The 18,972-nt window shown below is 33.8% G+C and overlaps 2 protein-coding genes across 9 annotated transcripts; one reads left to right on the forward strand and one right to left on the reverse strand.

The window, feature by feature from the left end:
- Window positions 1-2,228: 2,228 nt before the first annotated feature.
- On the reverse strand, window positions 2,229-2,663 carry LOC124898542 (secreted RxLR effector protein 161-like). The gene has a single exon (XM_047412177.1). It carries the CDS (start codon window positions 2,661-2,663, stop codon window positions 2,229-2,231), a length of 435 nt encoding a protein of 144 aa, XP_047268133.1.
- An 8,167-nt stretch (window positions 2,664-10,830) lies between these two features.
- On the forward strand, window positions 10,831-15,737 carry LOC107870782 (probable inactive receptor kinase At4g23740). 8 transcript variants are annotated; one of them, XR_007055918.1, is made up of 4 exons: window positions 10,840-12,432; window positions 13,866-14,001; window positions 14,079-14,167; window positions 15,372-15,737. XR_007055918.1 is itself a non-coding variant. In XM_047413192.1 (3 exons), the coding sequence occupies exons 1-2, from the start codon at window positions 12,063-12,065 to the stop codon at window positions 13,958-13,960; spliced, it is 465 nt and encodes a 154-aa protein (XP_047269148.1). In that variant the 5' UTR covers window positions 10,845-12,062; the 3' UTR covers window positions 13,961-14,001; window positions 15,372-15,737. The 8 variants fall into 8 exon arrangements, 2 of the variants coding, with proteins under 2 accessions (XP_047269148.1, XP_016572912.1); XR_007055917.1 differs by having other exon boundaries at window positions 10,836-14,001; XR_007055919.1 differs by having other exon boundaries at window positions 10,836-12,432; window positions 12,506-14,167.
- Window positions 15,738-18,972: the final 3,235 nt, after the last annotated feature.

Genomic DNA, 18,972 nt, shown 5'->3' on the forward strand with positions numbered 1-18,972 from the left:
GATCTTGGTAAAGAATCAAAGAGTTTCCGCTGCCCGCTAGCGGCTATAATCCATATATACCGCCCGTCTGGCCAATGATTATGTTAGCAAAAGTTGGGTCACTGACTCATTGTGTATCTTTCTAGTGACTATTTTCTCATATCTTTGCGTAGCACCATGCATCTGTCCGGTGACTAATTTTTCATATCTATTTTTCTAGTGACTATTTTCTCATATCTGATTTGCGTAGCACCATGCATCTTTTCGAACTACTGTCTCATATCTGAGTTGCATAGCACCATGCATCTTTCTGGTGACTCCTCAGATTTAATTTACATAGTTCTGTATGTTTTTTCGGTGACTCCTCAGATCTTTTTTAGTAAGGTCGTGCCATCATTCTGACCTTGCCCATATAATTTCTCTTTTCCAGTAGGATTGTGCCGTCATTCTGACCCTAATCATATAATTTATATTTCTCAATAGGGTCGTGCCATCATTCCGACCCTACACATATTTCTCTTTTTCAGTAGGGTCGTGTCATCATTCCGACCCTACCCATATACTTTTTTTTCCTCAGATTGTAGTTATTTTTCAGCCATCAAATCTAATAATCCAGCGTGTGAGGAAGTTTTGACTAAGTTTTTGGAGACTTTCATGTTCAATATCTACTCGTCTCTTGATTTAGAGATGACCCGTATATTTTATACCAATTTTTGGCAATTTCCCAGCAATACATCGAATTTACGACAATATTTACTACTTTTTGGATCATTTTTTACAGTTTGTTCCATTTCAATTGAGGTCTCCCAAACATCCAAAGCAGTCCTTATCAGTTTTCTTTTACATATCTTCACCAAGTCCCTCACCGATTTTTATATTAGTTACATCCATAACAAGCTTGGTACATATGTCTTCTATGCACCAGCTTGAGGGGAAGTGTTAGAATATGAGTACGAATAGGAATAGAACATAAAATCCTACTTGGAAAAAGATTGTAATGTAGTGTCCTATTAGGAAAATGATTGGAATGTATTGTCTATAAATAGGGTCTCAATGTAATAATGTAGTTACAACAATTCAATAATATTTTTTTCTTATATTTTCTCACATAATCTACAATGGAACTGCGGTAATCAGGGAGAAAAGATTCTACTCATGAAATGCGAGAACTAAAGATATGATCTTTTAGTATATATGTCTTAAATTAGAACTAGAATATAGGATATTTTTTACTGCTAACTGATTCTTTTTGGTTTATCTTATTTATAACTCAAATGGTTCTGGTGGAATTTGTCATGGGTTCTTGGAGTTTAGCTTGATACCGTGTTACACTAGATTCCAGTAAGCAATACTCATCAGCAAAAGGTACTATCACATCTTAGGGCCACCAAAACTTGACCACTAGGAATATATGGAATAGCAAAAGGCAACCATGTTAGATTAGGCTTCAAAGAGACTTACTGATAAGATAGTACCTTATGTATTCTGGAGAAACAGGAGGAATCAACATCCAAGAATGATTGGATAACATAAGTATGTCCCTTTTTGCTTGCACTTGTCCTCGGTGTTGACTGTTTCATCATCACTGTTGGTTTTAAAACCTTTAAAAGAAAATAACGCAGGAATTCAATAGTCAAAAAGTTGGCTGTTGAAGTAGAGATGGGAGTTTAAAGAAGATACTACGCAAAGCAGTTGATTTTTTCTTGTAAAAGCCGTATGTTATTGATCATCAATTAGCCACTTAAATAGTAGCTATTACAACTAAAAATAGAACAAAGAAACAACCTATTTCTACCAAAATTAAAATAACTAATTAGTTTCCTACCAAAGATAGGACTCCTAATTTAACTAGGATTTGTACGTAAAAGACAAACTTGAGAAAAAAAGGAAAAATTGTCTGCATTCTTAAAGCAACTTTCAACACTCCTCCTTGCTTTATGAAATGCAAACACCAATTATTTGCCTTAGAAGCTCGAACTTGATGACTTGAAGTGGCTTAGTGAACAGATCTGCTAGCTGGTTTTCAAACTTGTAGTAGATTAGAGTCACTTCTCCCTTTTGTTGCACTTCTCTCAAGAAATAGAACTTGACGTTGAAATGTTTGGTCTTTCTGTGAAACACCAAATTATTTGAGATTGCAATAGCTGTCTAGTTGTTAACTAGAATCTCAGTACTATCATTTTGTTCCATATGTAAATCATACATGATCTTTCTGAGCCATAGGGCTTGGTTTACTGCTGTCGTTGCTGCTATGAATTCAGCCTCTGCAGTAGATTGTGCAACAACTTCCTGCTTCTTAGATGAACATGAAATATCCCTGAACCTAGGCTGAAACAATGTCCAGAAGTACTTCTCATATCATCAACGGATCCAGCCCAATCACTATCCGAGAAACCAAGCAACTTGAAGCTTTGAGACTTCTCAAACTTTACACCATAGTCAATAGTCCCTTTGATATATCTTAGTATTCTTTTTACTGCTCTTAAATGTATCTCACTTGCACAATGCATAAAACGAGATAAGACACTTACAACAAATAGAATATCCAGCCTTATCGCAGTGAGATACGTTAAGCATTCGATCAAGCTTCTGTAATACCCTTCATCAACTTTACCGGCTCCATCTTCTTTACAAAGTTTCTCTTTTTGATTCATTGGTATGCTCATTAGCTTGCAATCCTCCATTTGAAATTTCTTCAAAATTTTCTTTGCGTATTTTTTTGGTAAATGAACACTTCACTTTTGCTTTATTTGATCTCCATCCCAAGAAAATAAGACATAAGACCAAGATTGGTTATTTTAAAAACTTGCATCATTTCTTGTTTAAACTCGTCAACCAACTTCAGATTATTTCCTTTTAGTGATGGAGTTCTTTGAGGTCCAGAGACATCAGTGTGAATTAGCTGGAGCTTTTGTGAAGCTCTCAAAGTTGATTTTGGAAAAGGTTTTTTATGTTGCTTACCGAATTGGCAGGCATAAAATTTAGTAGCGTTAACATCCAAATTGGGTAAGTTCTCTACCATATTTAATTTCTACATTTTGACAAGCCCTTGATAATGATAGTGCCCGAGTCTCTTATGCCATAACTCAACAATGTTTTCTTTTGCTGAATACACCACCTGCTCTTCTTCCGATGGATTTAATGAGAAACTTTTGCCTCTCACTTTGACTTTAAATAGGTCTTGTCCAGATGCTTCCTTGATCAAGAAGTATTTGCCTTCGAACTATAATTTGAAACCTTTTTCTAACAACTGACTAACACTTAACAAGTTCTAGCCTAAATCGGTACATTAAGAATATCATAAATTATTTTAGTGCCCGATTGTGTTTCAATTGTAATGGTTCCCATTCCTTTTACAGGAATATAACCACCATGATTGATTCTAACTTTTGTAACTTTTGTAGACCTCTAATCTTTAAAAAGATCTTTATCGCAAGTCATATGATTTGTGCATCCTATATCGATCAGCCACGACTCACTTGAGACACTGCTTGTAAAACATGATGCGACAAAGAGTTGATCTTCTTCCTGCTCATAAACAACTCGAGCCTCTGTATCTTGCTGCTGAGTTTTGTTCTTGCAGATGATCGCTTTATGCCCAAGCTGATTGCACTTAGTGCACTAAGCATCAGGCCTCTTCCAACACTTGAAAGGCGCATGTCCTATCTTTCCGCAATGCTTACAAGGAGGGTAATTTTCTTTGAAACCACCTATTTTGTTTTTGTTACTTTGCGCTATACCTTCTCCATTAGTTGGTTGGTTCTTCTTCTTCTTCTTCTTAGAACGTCCATCATCATGATGCTTGGCTGGTAAGGCACCTTCGACAGGTCCTCCTTGACTCATAACACATTGTTGCTCTTGCGCTTGAAAAGCACTTAAGAGCTCTGCAAGTGTGATATTGGACAAATCTTTAGTATTTTCTAAGGTTGTTATAGTAGCCTCAAATTTTTCAGGTGCCGTTACTATGATTTTCTCAACGATCCTTGAGTCATTGAAAGTGGAACCCAACAATCTGATGCTATTTGCTAAATTAAGTAGTTTGTCAGAGTACTCCTTTATGGTTTCACTTTCTTTCATCCTTTGCAGCTCAAACTCACTCACAAGATTCAACACTTGCGTCCCTTGAATCCTTGCATCTCCTTCATACTCAGTCTTGAGATAATCCCATACCTCTTTCACTGATTGCAAAGACATGATACGAGTGAAAATAAGCATCTTATATTCATATTCAACATCTTTCCATAGATCTAAAGCTTGCAGATATATTCGCATTCTAACTTCCCATATTTGATAACTTTCTCCATCGAAAGTTGGTGGTGCCATTGAAGAAAAAATTGTTTCTCCATTCATGATATCCATTGGATCAGATTGATGCAAACACTCATAGGTCCCTTAAGATTAAAGCTTCGATACCAATTGTTGGTTTTAAAACCTTTAAAAGAAAATAATGCAGAGTTGGCCGCTGAAACAGAGGTGGGAGTTTAAAGAAGAGAATATGCAGAGCAGTTGATTTTTTCTTGTAAAAGCCGTATATTATTGATCATCAATTAACCACTTAAATAGTTGCTATTACAACTAAAAATAAGACAAAGAAACAACTTATTTCTACCAAGATTAAAATAACTAATTAGTTTCCTACCAAAGATAGGACTCCTAATTTAACTAGGATTTGTACGTAAAAAGAAAAACTGGAGAAAAAAAGAAAAAATTGTCTGCATTCTTAAAGAAACTTTCAACAATCACTTTCAACACTTTGAACACTAATGAAAATCTCATCCAAAAAGTCTGCATTTTCTACCTCTTTAACAAATTTTTCATCACCTTCTTCTGAGTAATCTGATAGAGATTTAGGATGGACTTTCATAATTTTAGAGTTACTATTGACATTCTTGGATGTCACTTTATATGGATCCTTTTTAGGTGCTTTGGCTTTGTTTGCTGGTTCTTTTGATCCCTTAATCTGTGAATTATTAGCTTTCCTATCATATTTAGCTTTTTGTGTCTCAGAAGGATTATTTCTTTCAGTTTTTGCAAGCTTTCTAGAGACCTTTATAGTCAAAGATCTTTCTACATTTTCATCTTCAGCTATTCGTGGATCTCTTTGAGATGAAACTGAATTATCTATTTTCTCAATATCTGATTCCTCTTCTAATGCCTCTTTGGGCTCACTCTCCATAACACTAGAATGATCATTGATTTATTCTTTCCATGCTTGTCAACCATTTTACGTATATCCATCCCAAAGTCTATCATCAACATTTTCTAGAAAGTATCCCATATACATTTAAATAAGCTCATGGACTTCAGCTTTTACTCGGGAATATCATCTCTTCAGATTTCTCAACTACAAAAGAAGTAAGTTTATTATACTGTCTTCATTATTCTGTCAATTCTCTTAATCCTTATTAATATCACTTCCTTATTAATATCACTAACTTCAAATCTACTCTTTTTACATTACAATATTTTGTATATTTATTTTTGAAGATCTTAGATTTTACTTACTAAATAGAAATTTAATAGGCAGTTGAGTGTTGTATTGATATTAACCTACTCGTGCTATTATTGACAAACATTGTGGTTTTATCACAGGAAAAATAACCATAAGCATTTGCAACATCCTCCAAAAAAAGATTGAGAGGTTGAATCCATATAAGAACAAAGACAGAAAAACTATGGTGGGATAGCAACTCTAAGTAGTAATGCATCAAAGCAAATACCTCCACTACATCACATGGATGAAGAACATCACTTCTTATGGGAGGAGCACATACAACAAACTTGACTTTATCTTCTGATATAGATTTCTCTGCAGCGCAATTGCATTTTATGCAACAAACTAGCCACTTGAAATGTTGTTTAGCCGTTTAGTGTATAAATAAAAATTTCCATCTTTTCTACTCACAGGATAATACAGCAGAAAAAGCAACACAGCTCCTTCACATAAATAAAACAGATGACTAACTAATGACAAATTTCTAAGGAACATTTAAAAAAAATGTAATGAAAATTCTAATGACCTTCTCATACAAATTATAGCAGCAGAACTAGAAACAACAAGCTACTAAAGTCAACAGAAGTACCATAAGTGCATGAGATGTCCAAACACCAAGCCAGTGGATCAAAATTACACTGCGGCCTCATGTTTGATGTTACTTTCTGAAGCATATTCAAGACATAGATGAGCAATCCAAGGAAAGCCTTCTAGATGGCAACTCAAATGCTTAAGTCTGGTTTTCATTTCTTTTGTTCGTTTTGCAACTTATTGCAATTTCCTACATTATCACAGGTCGATGAAATCCCCCCTTCGGAGTCCAGCTTTGAGATCATTCTTATGTCTTCCAAAAGCAACAAAATTTTGTAGATATTACTTTATTTTTAAATCAATTAAAGTATTTGCAGGCATTATTTATTACTACGAATTTGAGAGTAAATCAGAAAAAAGATGGTTTCCAAGTTGATTTTGTCATCCTCTTCAAACATCACAAGGCTTGCGCTCATAATAAAATTACTCATTGTGCCCGTGCAAAACACGGGCATACCTATCTAGTTATTATATATTATATAGAAAGGTGAGTTCAATGACGACCAAGGACATTATTGTAATTTCACAACTAACATAATGACATTTTAGATATTTTGTGCACGTATAACTCTATAGAAACATCTAGACAACTATGATCTATCTATCTATCTACACACACACATATATATTACTCATTTTTATTTCTTTTTTATAAGTGGTGAAATTTTACTTTTATTTTATTCAAATAAACTGTCCACACACAAGTAGAATTAAATTCTTTCTTCGCACACTTAGTTATAGTAAATTATTTAATAGAGTAATAAAGAAATAAAAAAAATATATTAATCTACTTGCAGATAATGAAAAATGTATTTCTCTTTGAGAAGCTACTTCATCTTGCTAGATACCAAATGTCTATTTTTTTGGTGTGTTGTGACTTGTTTGGGTTGTTTTTGAAATCTTGATCTGATTTTTTTTCAATGTCATTTTGGTGAGGCAAAGGTTAAAGCTTTCTTAAAATGTCTATGGGACATCAAGATCACAATGGTGTTTCAGATAATTGAGAAAGCAACTTGTTCATGTTGTTAGAGGTATTCAAAGCTAGCTCTTACTGGCATTCTTCTATTACCGTGTGACATAATAAATATGTACAAAATTTTGTGAATCATGATTGGAAAGAAATACATTTTTTCAATTAAAAAAATGTGTTTTAAATTTAGATTTTGAACTTCTAAACTAATTTAATTATTAAATTTAATTTAACATATATTGATCTAAATGCTCAAGAGATTGATCACAACAGAAAGAAAAAATGCATCTGCTATTGTAGAATTTATAAATACACATATACCAATGTAAATGGACAACAATCAATATGATATGTAAAATGAATGTCATGTGAGCATCCAATAGTATGATATTTCTACGGTTATATAAAACATGTATTTGGGATCTTATGATATGTTTGTCATAGTGATATTATGGTATATATATATATACATAAAAAAAAATTATGCGTTGGGTCCATGCAAAGCACGGACAATCTTATCTAGTTTCTACTATATAGAAATATGATCAAGGGAACGATCAAGGATATTTTTATTTTTAACTCTCAAAATATCTCCTATGTGTCAGTATCACCTTCATAATTTATTATTTTCTGCAGACATTCTTTTAGAACCATTGTTTGCACAAATAAGACCCACCTAGCTTTGTATTGCAACTTCACGTTTGCACAATCTTCTTCTTTTCTTCACTCACAGACTCTCCACCTTTAGGATTTTATTTTAATTTGCATTCATCGTCTTCTTCGTGATACAGTGGAGTTCAGTTGTGTCTAGGGTTTCCCATTTTAGCTCTACAAATTTAATGCCATCAACCACAATAGTTTTTTTCTATCTCTCTATCTCTTTTTATTTTCAAAATTTTACGAATGTGTTTCTTTTATTTTAGGTTTCAGAGTTGAAGAAGAGGAAAAAAGGTGTTGTGGTGTGATGCACGATTGATTGATTGATTATTGCAAATACCGGAGGAAGATTTGGTTAAAGTTAAGTTCCGTTTGTTCGATGGATCAGATATTGGCCTCTTTCAATTTTCACCGGCTTCTACTGTTGCTATGCTTAAAGACAGAATTGTTACTGAATGGCCCAAAGGTTTGTTCTATTACTTCTTTCATAATTGAGGTATTTTTTCCTAGAAATGTATTAATTGTTACATGATATAGGTATTCCGTGAATTCAGTTGAGGTGCGTGAATAAGTTTCTTAGTTGTTTCTGGAAATTGGAAAAACAAGGTCGAATAAGGAAAGCTAGAATGCCCATATAGAGTGATACACAACGTCGTAAGAAACAGTAGTTATTCGAAAGAATCTATTTTGTTTGCAGTTTTTGTGGTTTTAGTAGTTGTTTTTGGTGATTTCAGGCAATTAAGTAAGGGAAGTTTTTGTCTGAGATTTTTATTGATAAGGCTAAAATGAAAATAGCCTAAAGCTTACATCAAAATTATGCATCATGTGCCTGCGAAATTTTCATCCTGGCCATATTTGGTAACCTCATCCTCTCTTTTTCCCACATAGGAGATACTAAATTTCGGATATGAAAATTAATTGTTGTTCAAGTTTTGTGGGATTTAAAAGCTTTAACACCTGATTTTGTGATGTGGGAATACATTAGGTATTTTGTTGTTGCTGTTGTTGTTGTTGGGAGCATATTAAATGAGGTAAATGATTGATGCATGACTATTTGACTGGCTTGGTAGCTATAATACATGATTTTAAGTGTATTTAACGTGTTAAGTCAATTAGAAGACTTTATATTGATTTGTGACTTGTCTTTTTTCGATATTCCAGATATTTATTTATATTTTCATATTATTAAATAAAAAAACAGCTTTCTGGATATAGTTGGGCTATTAAAGTCGATGTTAACAGATGAACTAGACTATTTTTGGCTATGACTAAACTATGTTTTGCTTCATCTCCATCTTACTATTCGAATCTATTCATACTATTTAAACCAATGCTGATTTTATAATGATTCTCTGCACACGTACAACCAAATAAGCTTGGTGACTGAGTGTTGATATTCCATGCTTGTAGTTACTTGTGTTTGCTCTATTCTTGCCTTGCACTTTATTTATTCACTTTGATGAAACTATAACTAGAAAGTGGAGACTATGAAGGGGGCGTATGCTAAGTTGGTTGAGAGTAAGGATGAAGAGGAGAAATGAGTAAATAGGGAGGAGTACAAGTTTGCTAGGAAGGAGGCTAAGTTAGCAGTTATGGCTGCTAAGATGACAGTGTTTGAGAGCTTGTATTTGGGATTAGAGGAGAAAGAATGGGGAAAAAGGTTGTTTAGGCTTGCTAAGGCTAGGGAGAGGAAGGGTCGTGACCTCGACCAGGTGAAGTGCATTAAGGATGAGGATGGTAGAGTGTTGGTAGAGGACGGTCACATTAAGAAAAGATGGCAGTCGTATTTTCATTGAATTTTGAATGATGAATTAGGGGATAAAGTTATTGTGTTAGGGGAGCTGGAGCACTTAGAGGAGTGTCGTGATTTTAGTTATTGTAGACGTTTTAAGGTGGAAGAGATCAGAGAGGTTGTTCGCAGGATATGAAGGGGTAGGGTGACGGGGCCTGATAAGATTCCTGTGAATTTTTGGAAGATTTCTGGCGAGACTGGTTTAAGGTGGTTGACTGAATTATTTAACGACATTTTCAAGATGGCGAAAATGCCTGAGGCTTGGAGATGGAGTACTATGATCCCTCTATATAAGAACAAGGGTGACATTCAGAGTTGCAACAACTATAGGGGTATTAAGTTATTGAGTCACACTATGAAGATTTGGGAGAGGGTGGTTGAGTTGAGGTTGAGGAGGATAATGTCTATTTCAGAGAACCAGTTTGGATTTATGCTCGGGCGCTCGAAGACAGACGCAATTTACCTGGTGCGGAGCCTGGTGGAACAGTTTAGGGAAAGGAAGAAGGATCTGCACATGGTGTTTATCGACTTGGAGAAGGCGTACAACAAAGTCCCTAGGGAGGTTCTTTGGAGATGCTTTGAGGTGAGTGGGATCTCGGTGGCGTATATCAGAGCAATCAAGGACATGTATGATATCTCGGGTCCATGATTCAGGAGAATGGTGAGATTGACGAGGATGTCTCCTACCGTATTAGGGCGGATTGAATGAAGTGGAAGCTCGCCTTAGGGGTGTTGTGTGATAAGAAGGTGTCGCCCAAGCTTAAAGGTAAATTCTACAAGGTGACAGTCCGTCCGGCCATGTTGTATGGAGCGAAGTGTTGGACAATCAAGAACTCCTACATTCAAAAATTGAAGTTGGCGGAAATGCGAATGTTGCATTGGATGTGTGGGCTTACTAGGGCTGATAGAGTTCAGAATGAGACTATCCGGGAGAAGGTTGGAGTGACTTCGGTGGAGGATAAGATGCGGGAAGTCCGATTGAGATGGTTCAGACACGTGATGAAGAGGGCACGGATGCCCCGGTTCATAGGTGTGAGAGGCTAGCTTTGGATAGTTTCAAGCGAGGTAGGGGTAGGCCAAAGAAATAATGGAGAGAGGTGATTAGGCGGGACATAGAGCAGTTACAACTTACTGAGGACATGGCCCTAGATAGGAAGATTTGGAGGACGCGAATCAGGATAGAAGGCTAGTGCTAGTTTGGGTCGTTAGTGTAGGTTATTACTTGGTGGGTATATTATTCTTGTTATGTTATCTTGTTTCATACTTTATTACGAATTTGTTTACTATTCTTTGTTTACTATTTCTTGTGGGTGTCGTATTTATGTTATGTCATCTTGTTCCATATTTTATTAAGGATTTGTTTATTATTCCTTGCCTTGAGCTAGGAGTCTAACGGAAATAGCCTTTCTACTTCTACTTCTACGGGGTATTGGTAGGGACTACGTACATCTTACCCTCTCAGACCCTAATATGTGGGAATACACTGAATTTGTTGTTGTTGTTGATGATGAAACTATCACTATCATATTTTAGTTGTGTTTTGCTTTATCTCGTATCAAACCACCACCAAGCGAATGTGTTTTCGATCAATATTTCTTCAACATCTGTGCAGGTGATTTTAAATATTTTCTCAGCCATGGCAACATTATGACTGCATAATTGCCTAGAACAATGATACAGTAACTAACTGTGTTACTATTAAGCTCCATATACATGCGCAAATATTAAATATCAATAAAATATCTACTATCCTCAACGTAATTCTGGAAACCTCCGATGCACTTTCATTCTTCTTCTGTTTTATCCTTTCTTCTGCTGCTACAATGAATAATAATTTTGTTTTAGGGGAAGCAGTGGAAAGCTTGGTGTATAGGAGAGGTAGTGGACTGATTTTGGAAAATGTTTGTTTATGAGTCAAGATTATTTTATTAGAAGAAGGTTGAGAGGACAATTTTTGAATGAGCAGTAAATTTGTTTTCCTAATTTAGGTGAAATCTTAGGGTAGTTTCATCTTCATAAAGCTTCATCATTTACTTACGTGTCTGCTTCAACTTTAATTTATCTCTTTCACCCCTCTCCACATCTCTAACGTTCTTCTCATAAAATTTTCCGCTGTGAAAAAGTTTTTGACGATTATTGCTAATTCTGGGCTGCACCGAACATGCTATTAGGACATTATTTATTTATAATGGCGTCGATTGCACTGCCGCTGACATTTGATGTAAACCCTCAGAAATTCAACTTCTCTAAAAACCCTAAATTGACCTCCCAATTGAAGCGATCATCATCTTTCTTTTCCTTCACTCTCTCAAACTCTAAGGTTTCCAGTTCCAATTTTTGTTGTCGTTGCTGGAACTGAACTGTTGGTGATGGTGAAACTGCTGAGCCATCGCCGTCGGCTTCTAATTGGGAATGAGATTTCATTTCAAGATGCAGTTAAGAATGCGATGAAATAGTTAGATGAATATGTGAATCGGTCATCAAAAAGAGTGGGACTTGCCGAGGATTCTTGGATTTGGTATCTTGATGATTGTTTGTTGCTTTAGAAGGAAAAAGAAGATGGTTTGTTTCCTGGAAAGATGGAAAAGGGAGATATGTCTCCTGAGAAGGCAATTTCAAGGAGTCAAGATGCTAATAATAGATTAGTTTTCTTTGAGGGTTGTAACTATGCATTTGATTTAGAAGATTTGCTTAGAGCTTCTGCGGAAGTATTGGGGAAGGGCACGTTTGGTATGGTGTATAAAGTGATATTAGAAGATGCTACCACAGTGGTTGTGAAGAGGTTGAAGGATGTAGTTGCTGGGAAGAAGTTTGAGCAACAAATGGAGATTGTGGGAAGTATAAAACACAAAAATGTAGTCGAGCTTCGAGCATATTACTATTCAAAAGACGGAAAGCTTATTGTCTCTGACTATTTCAGTAAGGGTAGTGTTGCTGCAATGCTCCATGGTATGATCACTTTATGCACTCTCTATAGTTTTTAACTTTTTTAACTGTCATTTCTTTGTAAATTTTCTTGCAGATTCATGCTGCTCCTTTATTTAACAAGAATAGGTATATTAATTAGTAACTTTTCATATGATTGTCAAAATCAATTATTTGCTATCCCTAACTATGCTGCTCAGGCTCTTCAAAATGCCGCCAGGTGCATGTCAGATCCTTCAAAAGTAGAACATATATGGAGGATCCAACACAAGTATGACAACATTCTTGGAGACTCCGAGTTACATAGTCTCTAAGTGAGATTTTATGATCAGTCATGTTAGTTTAGTGAATTGAAAAACATATAGCAATTAAAAACAACATAGAATCTTCCAATCTAAAGAACAACTAATATAAATTGTTGTGCTATGGGTAGGGCCAAGTGGGAATCCACTGAGGTATATATATTGTATGTTCCATATATTATTCTCTTTCCAGCTTAGCAGTTAGTTGTACCTAAAATGTGGACGATCCTAACATGGGGTTTACGCATCTCTGTGCGGCAGTGACTCTTTTCTGTTAATAAGATAATCAAAATCCTATATCTATTTTATAATTCCACAACATATTTTACTTACAAATCATTGTCAATACTCCTTTGTCTCTAGAGTTTTTCGATTATTACACTATTTGACTGAATTATTTCATAGGATGTGGATAATCATTTCTGATCTCTATCCACCTTTTTATAGCAAGTCAAAATCGTTCATAATTTTGTCGAGGTCCCAGCTTCTTTTTTCCCAATTCTTTTTTGTCCACCAGGCATTTGCACATGATGTCAAAGTGCATGAATGACTAAGCTTTAAAGAGAATATTGTTTTGAGTTTGTTGGCATCTTTCATTACCATTATCATTGGTAGGACCTGATTTAATTGTCTAGAAGTTTAGATTAAGGAATCCTAAGCTATTGTCAACCTTAATATGCTTTGAATATTTTGAGAACATGACGACAAAAGGCGTTATGCTTATGTTACGTATTTACTCCCCTATTTTTGCTGTTTGAGTTAGGAGTTCTGTTCTTCTCAAACCAAATAGAGTAAAATGGAAACTTGTTGAAATTGAAAGTATTAACTTGGCCACAAAAAAAAGAAAATCATAGGAGTGCTATGTGTAGCTTTCCACTAAAGTGAAAAGTCCTGCAAGGTATATTTTAATTTTAAGTGCTTCGCAATTTGCTTATTCTAAGTTAAAGGACTGACCAGGAGTTCATTACCATTACCATCTTGCATGATATGCTGCATTTTGCTGATGAGAGGAGTGAATTGCTTACTTGGTCTGCCCGGGTTAGAGTAGCTCTTGGCACTGCTCGAGCTTTAGAGTATGTTATAGCTGCATAGTATTTTGCCAGTGCTGCCCCTTTCTTGTAAGTTTTTCATAAAACTTGAACCTCATCTTTTCAGGTACTTGTATGAAGTCTGACTACATTCTATTAAACATAGAAACTTCAAATCCACAAATATTTTACGGGATGAAGAGCTCAATCCCCATTTATTAGATTGTGGGTTAGCAGCTTTGACTCCAAACACAGAACACCAAGTGAGTTAGTAAAGGAGATTTTATCTACTTTACTATTGTTGTTTTAGCAGGGGTATTAATAATATTGGGTGGTGCAGGATGCATATATTGTTTCGTAGATGATGCCAATCAATTTACCTATTGGAATACTAGAGTAGAAGCAATATTGACAAGCAACTGTTTCTAGGTACAGCTAAGCAGACTTAGTCATGAAATTGGAGATTTGAGAAATGAATCATAGCACTTTATGTTTTTTTTAATTTTGAAAATTATCTCTTCAAATTTCATATATATCCAATCTGATGCTTCACATTCATCTTCTGTCAATTTCTTTGCTCTACATTGGTTTGCTCATCTTTCTCCAGCTTTTGGTTGTAGTTATTTTTGTAATGTTATTTCTATCTTTTTATGATTTTGCACGCTGTTGTGATCAACATCTGTTCATCAAGCATCAAGTATGGTAACTGGTAAATCATGTTGTAATCATTATTCTGCTCTCCTTCACTTGTAGCTATTGTACATATTCTATGTTTACCTGAGCTCTTTTTGTTTGTGATCAACTTACGTGTTATATATGCATATTGATCAATGTTAACATATATTCATACTCATCAATGCTAAACATGTGTGACAACTTGACTACATGATTTTAGGTCTGCCTTATTCGCTTTTAGTGTCATCAATATAATAGAAGAAAATTCAAATGGTCCTTGTGACCTTTTTGTCCTTGGAACCCCTTATAACCACAGGAAATAAGGGATTAGTCCAGGACATATGTTAGAGTTCAAGTATCCCATCCAAAGTAGCTAAAGAAGAGAGCTTTATATGAAGTCTAACTACATATAGACAAACGTAGCTATAAAGCAAGATGCCTATGAAGCGCATCAAGATCAAAGTGATGTCATAATGACATGTAATCTTTGTCTAATTACCATTTGAAATATGATTCTGCTAAAGCTTTGGGATTACATGGGTTAGCAACAACACTTCCCATTTTGAGAATGGACTTCCTGATTAGACATAGGCCCAAGACACTAATCCATATGATATCATCTGGTGACTAGATTGAAGATTAAGTGTACTCGGATATAACTAATTGAAACATCTTAAACATAAATTGCTCCAAACACCAACACTAAGCCACACCAAACCTCATCCGTAATTGATCAAAAGAAAAGACAATGACCACAAAGCTGCTAGGATTTACTTGACTATATGATAATCTTTTGCTGACTTATTAGCTTCAGAGACCTGTTTTCCTGAACAGATGCACAAAAGATCTATCAAAAAGTACATAAGAACATACAACAATTTCATCTTATTAAAACGTCCATTTACTTCCCAATTGCAACTGTTCTTATCTCTAATTCTTTCTTCAACTCTTATTGCAGTTTACAAATATCTTCCTAAAGTTCTGGAGGAAAATAGAAGCGAAGCTTCACATTATTGGAGAATATTTCTTCCAAACGTGGTATTTTTGTTGAGATTAATAAAGGGTAAGAGCTTGATTTTTCTTATTCTGGTTATCCTGGTTTTACATGGAGCTTTCTACTACAAAAAATGTTGTGGTTTAATAGGACCTGTTTGGATTTGTCTTAATCATACATATTAACGTGTTATAAGTAGGTTAATATTTGTACAAGTTATTTTAAATTTTTCTCTTAATTTTGTATTTTCTTAACGGTACTATAAAGCTCTAATCTTTGGAGTGATTTTGTTGATATTATTGAATGGTAGAGTTATTATTTTCTGGTGAACTTGCTTTACTTGGAGATTATTAGTAGATGAAATGGTACCTCTGCAATATGAGATGTTTGGTTGGGACAAAATGTATGGGATAACTTATTTGGAAATTAGTTATCCCGGAATTGAAGTGTTATTTTTATCTTTTATGTGGGTGGGATAACTAATCTCGGGATATCTTGTTTTCCAACCAAATAATCCATGTGTTCTAATTCCCTTTTTCCCAAAAGTTCCTCTACAGTCCTTCGATATTAAATATCTACATTCTATTATCATACCTTTCTTAAAAAAAAATTAGGAGTAGGGGAGGGAGAAATGGAGGAGGGGATTATAAGATAGAAAATTAAGCTCAGATAACCAACCGACTAATTGAGGTACTAAGATTTTCATTTGTTCTTATACCCAAACAAAATGACAAAGGAACAAAACAGCTACAAATCCAAAAATTAGCCTTAGTCCAACTGATTGTCTTGCTTATTCATATTTCAATTTTGAAGTTGTATCTAAATAGATTTAACTAGAAGACGAGTTAGGTGCAAAAGAAGTTGAATAAATGGAGTGTGTTATATGAGGGTCTAGCAAAATCTTTTTTCTCTATTTAACTTTGTATGTTGTATCTTTTTGTCTGTATAGATTTTTTCCAATGATATGAAAAGGTACATTGCAGGCTGTTGCTCATTTTATTTAAGGTTGAGTAAATAAACATATGAAAAGATTTCACCTTTCTTTGTATGATTTGAATTGTGTGTGCTTTGTGGTTCGACTTATTTTCCAATTCACAGCCTGTTAAGTTTGTATGCCGGTGTTTCTTCACTTCTTTATTCATTTGTTGCTCATTAGGGATTTTTGGTTTTGTTTGTGGACTTCAAATTTAACTCTGTTTGTTTCTCATGATAACTTGTAGTTATTGCTAGGTTGGATTACACTTTTATTAGAAGTTCTAGGTTATTCGAGTTGTCTCTTGGTTTTCTATTTTTGCTATAGTTGATATTATTCCAATAATATATTAAGACTCTTCTCCCATTTGGATGGTAAGAAATGCTTTATTTTTTTGGCTGTACTATTTTAGACCTAAACAATTGAGGAGTTCATGAAAATTATAACCGTCACTCTATCGTAAAGGTTGGATATGTGCAAGTGAAGTTGCAAACAACTTGCTTTAGATCTTAAAGTTAGGCTCTTTTTTAGAGTTATCTCATTTGTTTCAGCCTTCACTATTATGTTTGACTTGTTTAATGCAATTGACTACAGTCCATCAGGGAAATATGCGAGTGCATTGCTCCTTTCTTTATCCACCATGTTGTACTTAGAGCTTCCTCATGTCAATGTCCACTTGATTATTTGTTTTTTTTTACTTTGCTTTTGTAGTTACTCTTTCTGTTTTTTATTTTCAATATTTGTAGAGATTGGACATTATTGCGGATTAACTTTGTTTTTCAAATAATCAGTTTCTGACTATAGAATCCTATAAGTTGAACGTTAAATATAGATTGTGTTATATTATTACAGTAGCAGTCCCTTACTATCTAGGTAAATGTGCCCATCTCTAAGCTTCATATAGGGAATAAGGGTACAACAAAAATGCATAAAAGACAACTTTTAGCAATGCTTATGTTTACTATTTTGCTGCTCCTCCATGTTCCTCTTTTTTTCTTAGAGGTTTAGACTTTGAATATTCCTATTTGTCCGCGGCTGCTGCTGGACATTACAAAGAAGACTGAATACTTTCCCACTTTATAAATAGTATGGTGTGTAAATAAGTAAAGTAAACAATACCACTTCAAACGAACATTTGTCAATCATATAATATTTATATATGAATTATATAATATTTATATGTAAATAATATATGCGGTCTATGCTGACAATAATGTTTCAACATTATGTTTCAACATTAGCACGGGCCATCACTATTTAGTTTGTATTGAAGAGTGAATAAGTGAGACGACCAAGGGCATTTTTGTCATTTCAAAAAAAAAAGTGCATTGTTTGCTTATTTTGTAAGCCTCAAAGTTTGTACATTCATTTTAGTGATTAAAAAAAAAAAAAAAAAATTTTGTAAATGTCAATCATATCTCAAAGTTGTATAATATTTTATGTGGACTTCACAATTATCTTCACAACTTTCTGTAAATGTTGTTGTGAATTCTAATACACAATATTCATTTTTATTTTTCTTTTATAAGTGGTAAAATTTCAATTTTATTTTTTTTATGAAATGTTCACAGGCAGATATGAATTGAATTTTTTCTTTGCACATTTGGTTATAGTAAATTATTTAGTAGCGTAATAAAAAAATAAAATATTATATTACTCCCTTCATTTAGAAAAGAATGTTCCATTTTAACTTGACATAGAGTATAAGAAAATAAATTTATTTTTTGCATCTTGTGGTCATAAATTAAAGTTATGTCAAATGTATCAACATGTCCGTTATCTTTTGGTTGTAAGCATGATACGTAGAAAGTTTTATCTTTTGGTTGTAAGCATGATACGTAGAAAGTTGAAATTAAAGTATTTAAAAAAAAAAATTTAACCTTTTTTAAATAAATTAAAACAAAAGTAGGTATATTTATTTTTGAAATGGAGGGAAAAACAAACATCTACAAGGCATTCAACTATCAACAATTCACAACATTCAAAAATAATTTCTAGTTGAACTTTTCCACGATATCAAAACTAATTTTAAAATATAACTTGTTAAACCTCAAAAAGTAATCTTTTTAAATTTAAATGATATATAAAAATTTAAATGATAATTTTTTTATTAAATGTAAATTAAAATAATATACTTGAATCAAATGGGAAGAATAATTTTAAATTTAAAGAGAAAATATACTTTAAATTTGTTTCATTTAAATATTTTTTTCAATCGTAGTGTCTAGAAGAGCTTTCTCATCAAATTATGGATAGTTAGTTTATGTCTAAGGTAACACTTACAAATATAATCAAGAGTATAATGTTGTTTTCATAATTTTTTAATAGTTTCATAACAACTCTATTTTAAATGAAAAAACTAAATATAATGGTCATTTCATTAGAATCTTTTCAATGTCACTATATTTCACATGAATTTCACATACCTCAACTATGTCTATTTTAATATGTAATAAAAAAAACTAAATGCATTATATCAGAATATCTATTTTAATACGTTCCATGACTCAATTCAAATGATATATTTTTCTTTTTAATCAGTTCTAAAGAAGATTGACAATTTCATTTGGTTAAAATTTTATAGCATTATCA

Source organism: Capsicum annuum, chromosome 5 (assembly GCF_002878395.1).
Source record: "Capsicum annuum cultivar UCD-10X-F1 chromosome 5, UCD10Xv1.1, whole genome shotgun sequence".
NCBI classification, from domain to species: Eukaryota; Viridiplantae; Streptophyta; class Magnoliopsida; order Solanales; family Solanaceae; genus Capsicum; species Capsicum annuum.

Excerpts from the sequence above, each read along its gene's own strand:
- LOC107870782 (XM_016717426.2), top strand. The coding sequence starts at position 12,063 with ATGGAAAAGGGAGATATGTCTCCTGAGAAGGCAATTTCAAGGAGTCAA. Across the intron at positions 12,433-15,371 it reads TGTTGCTGCAATGCTCCATG|TTTACAAATATCTTCCTAAA; the intron begins GTATGATCACTT and ends CTCTTATTGCAG.
- LOC124898542 (XM_047412177.1), bottom strand. The coding sequence starts at position 2,663 with ATGGAGGATTGCAAGCTAATGAGCATACCAATGAATCAAAAAGAGAAA.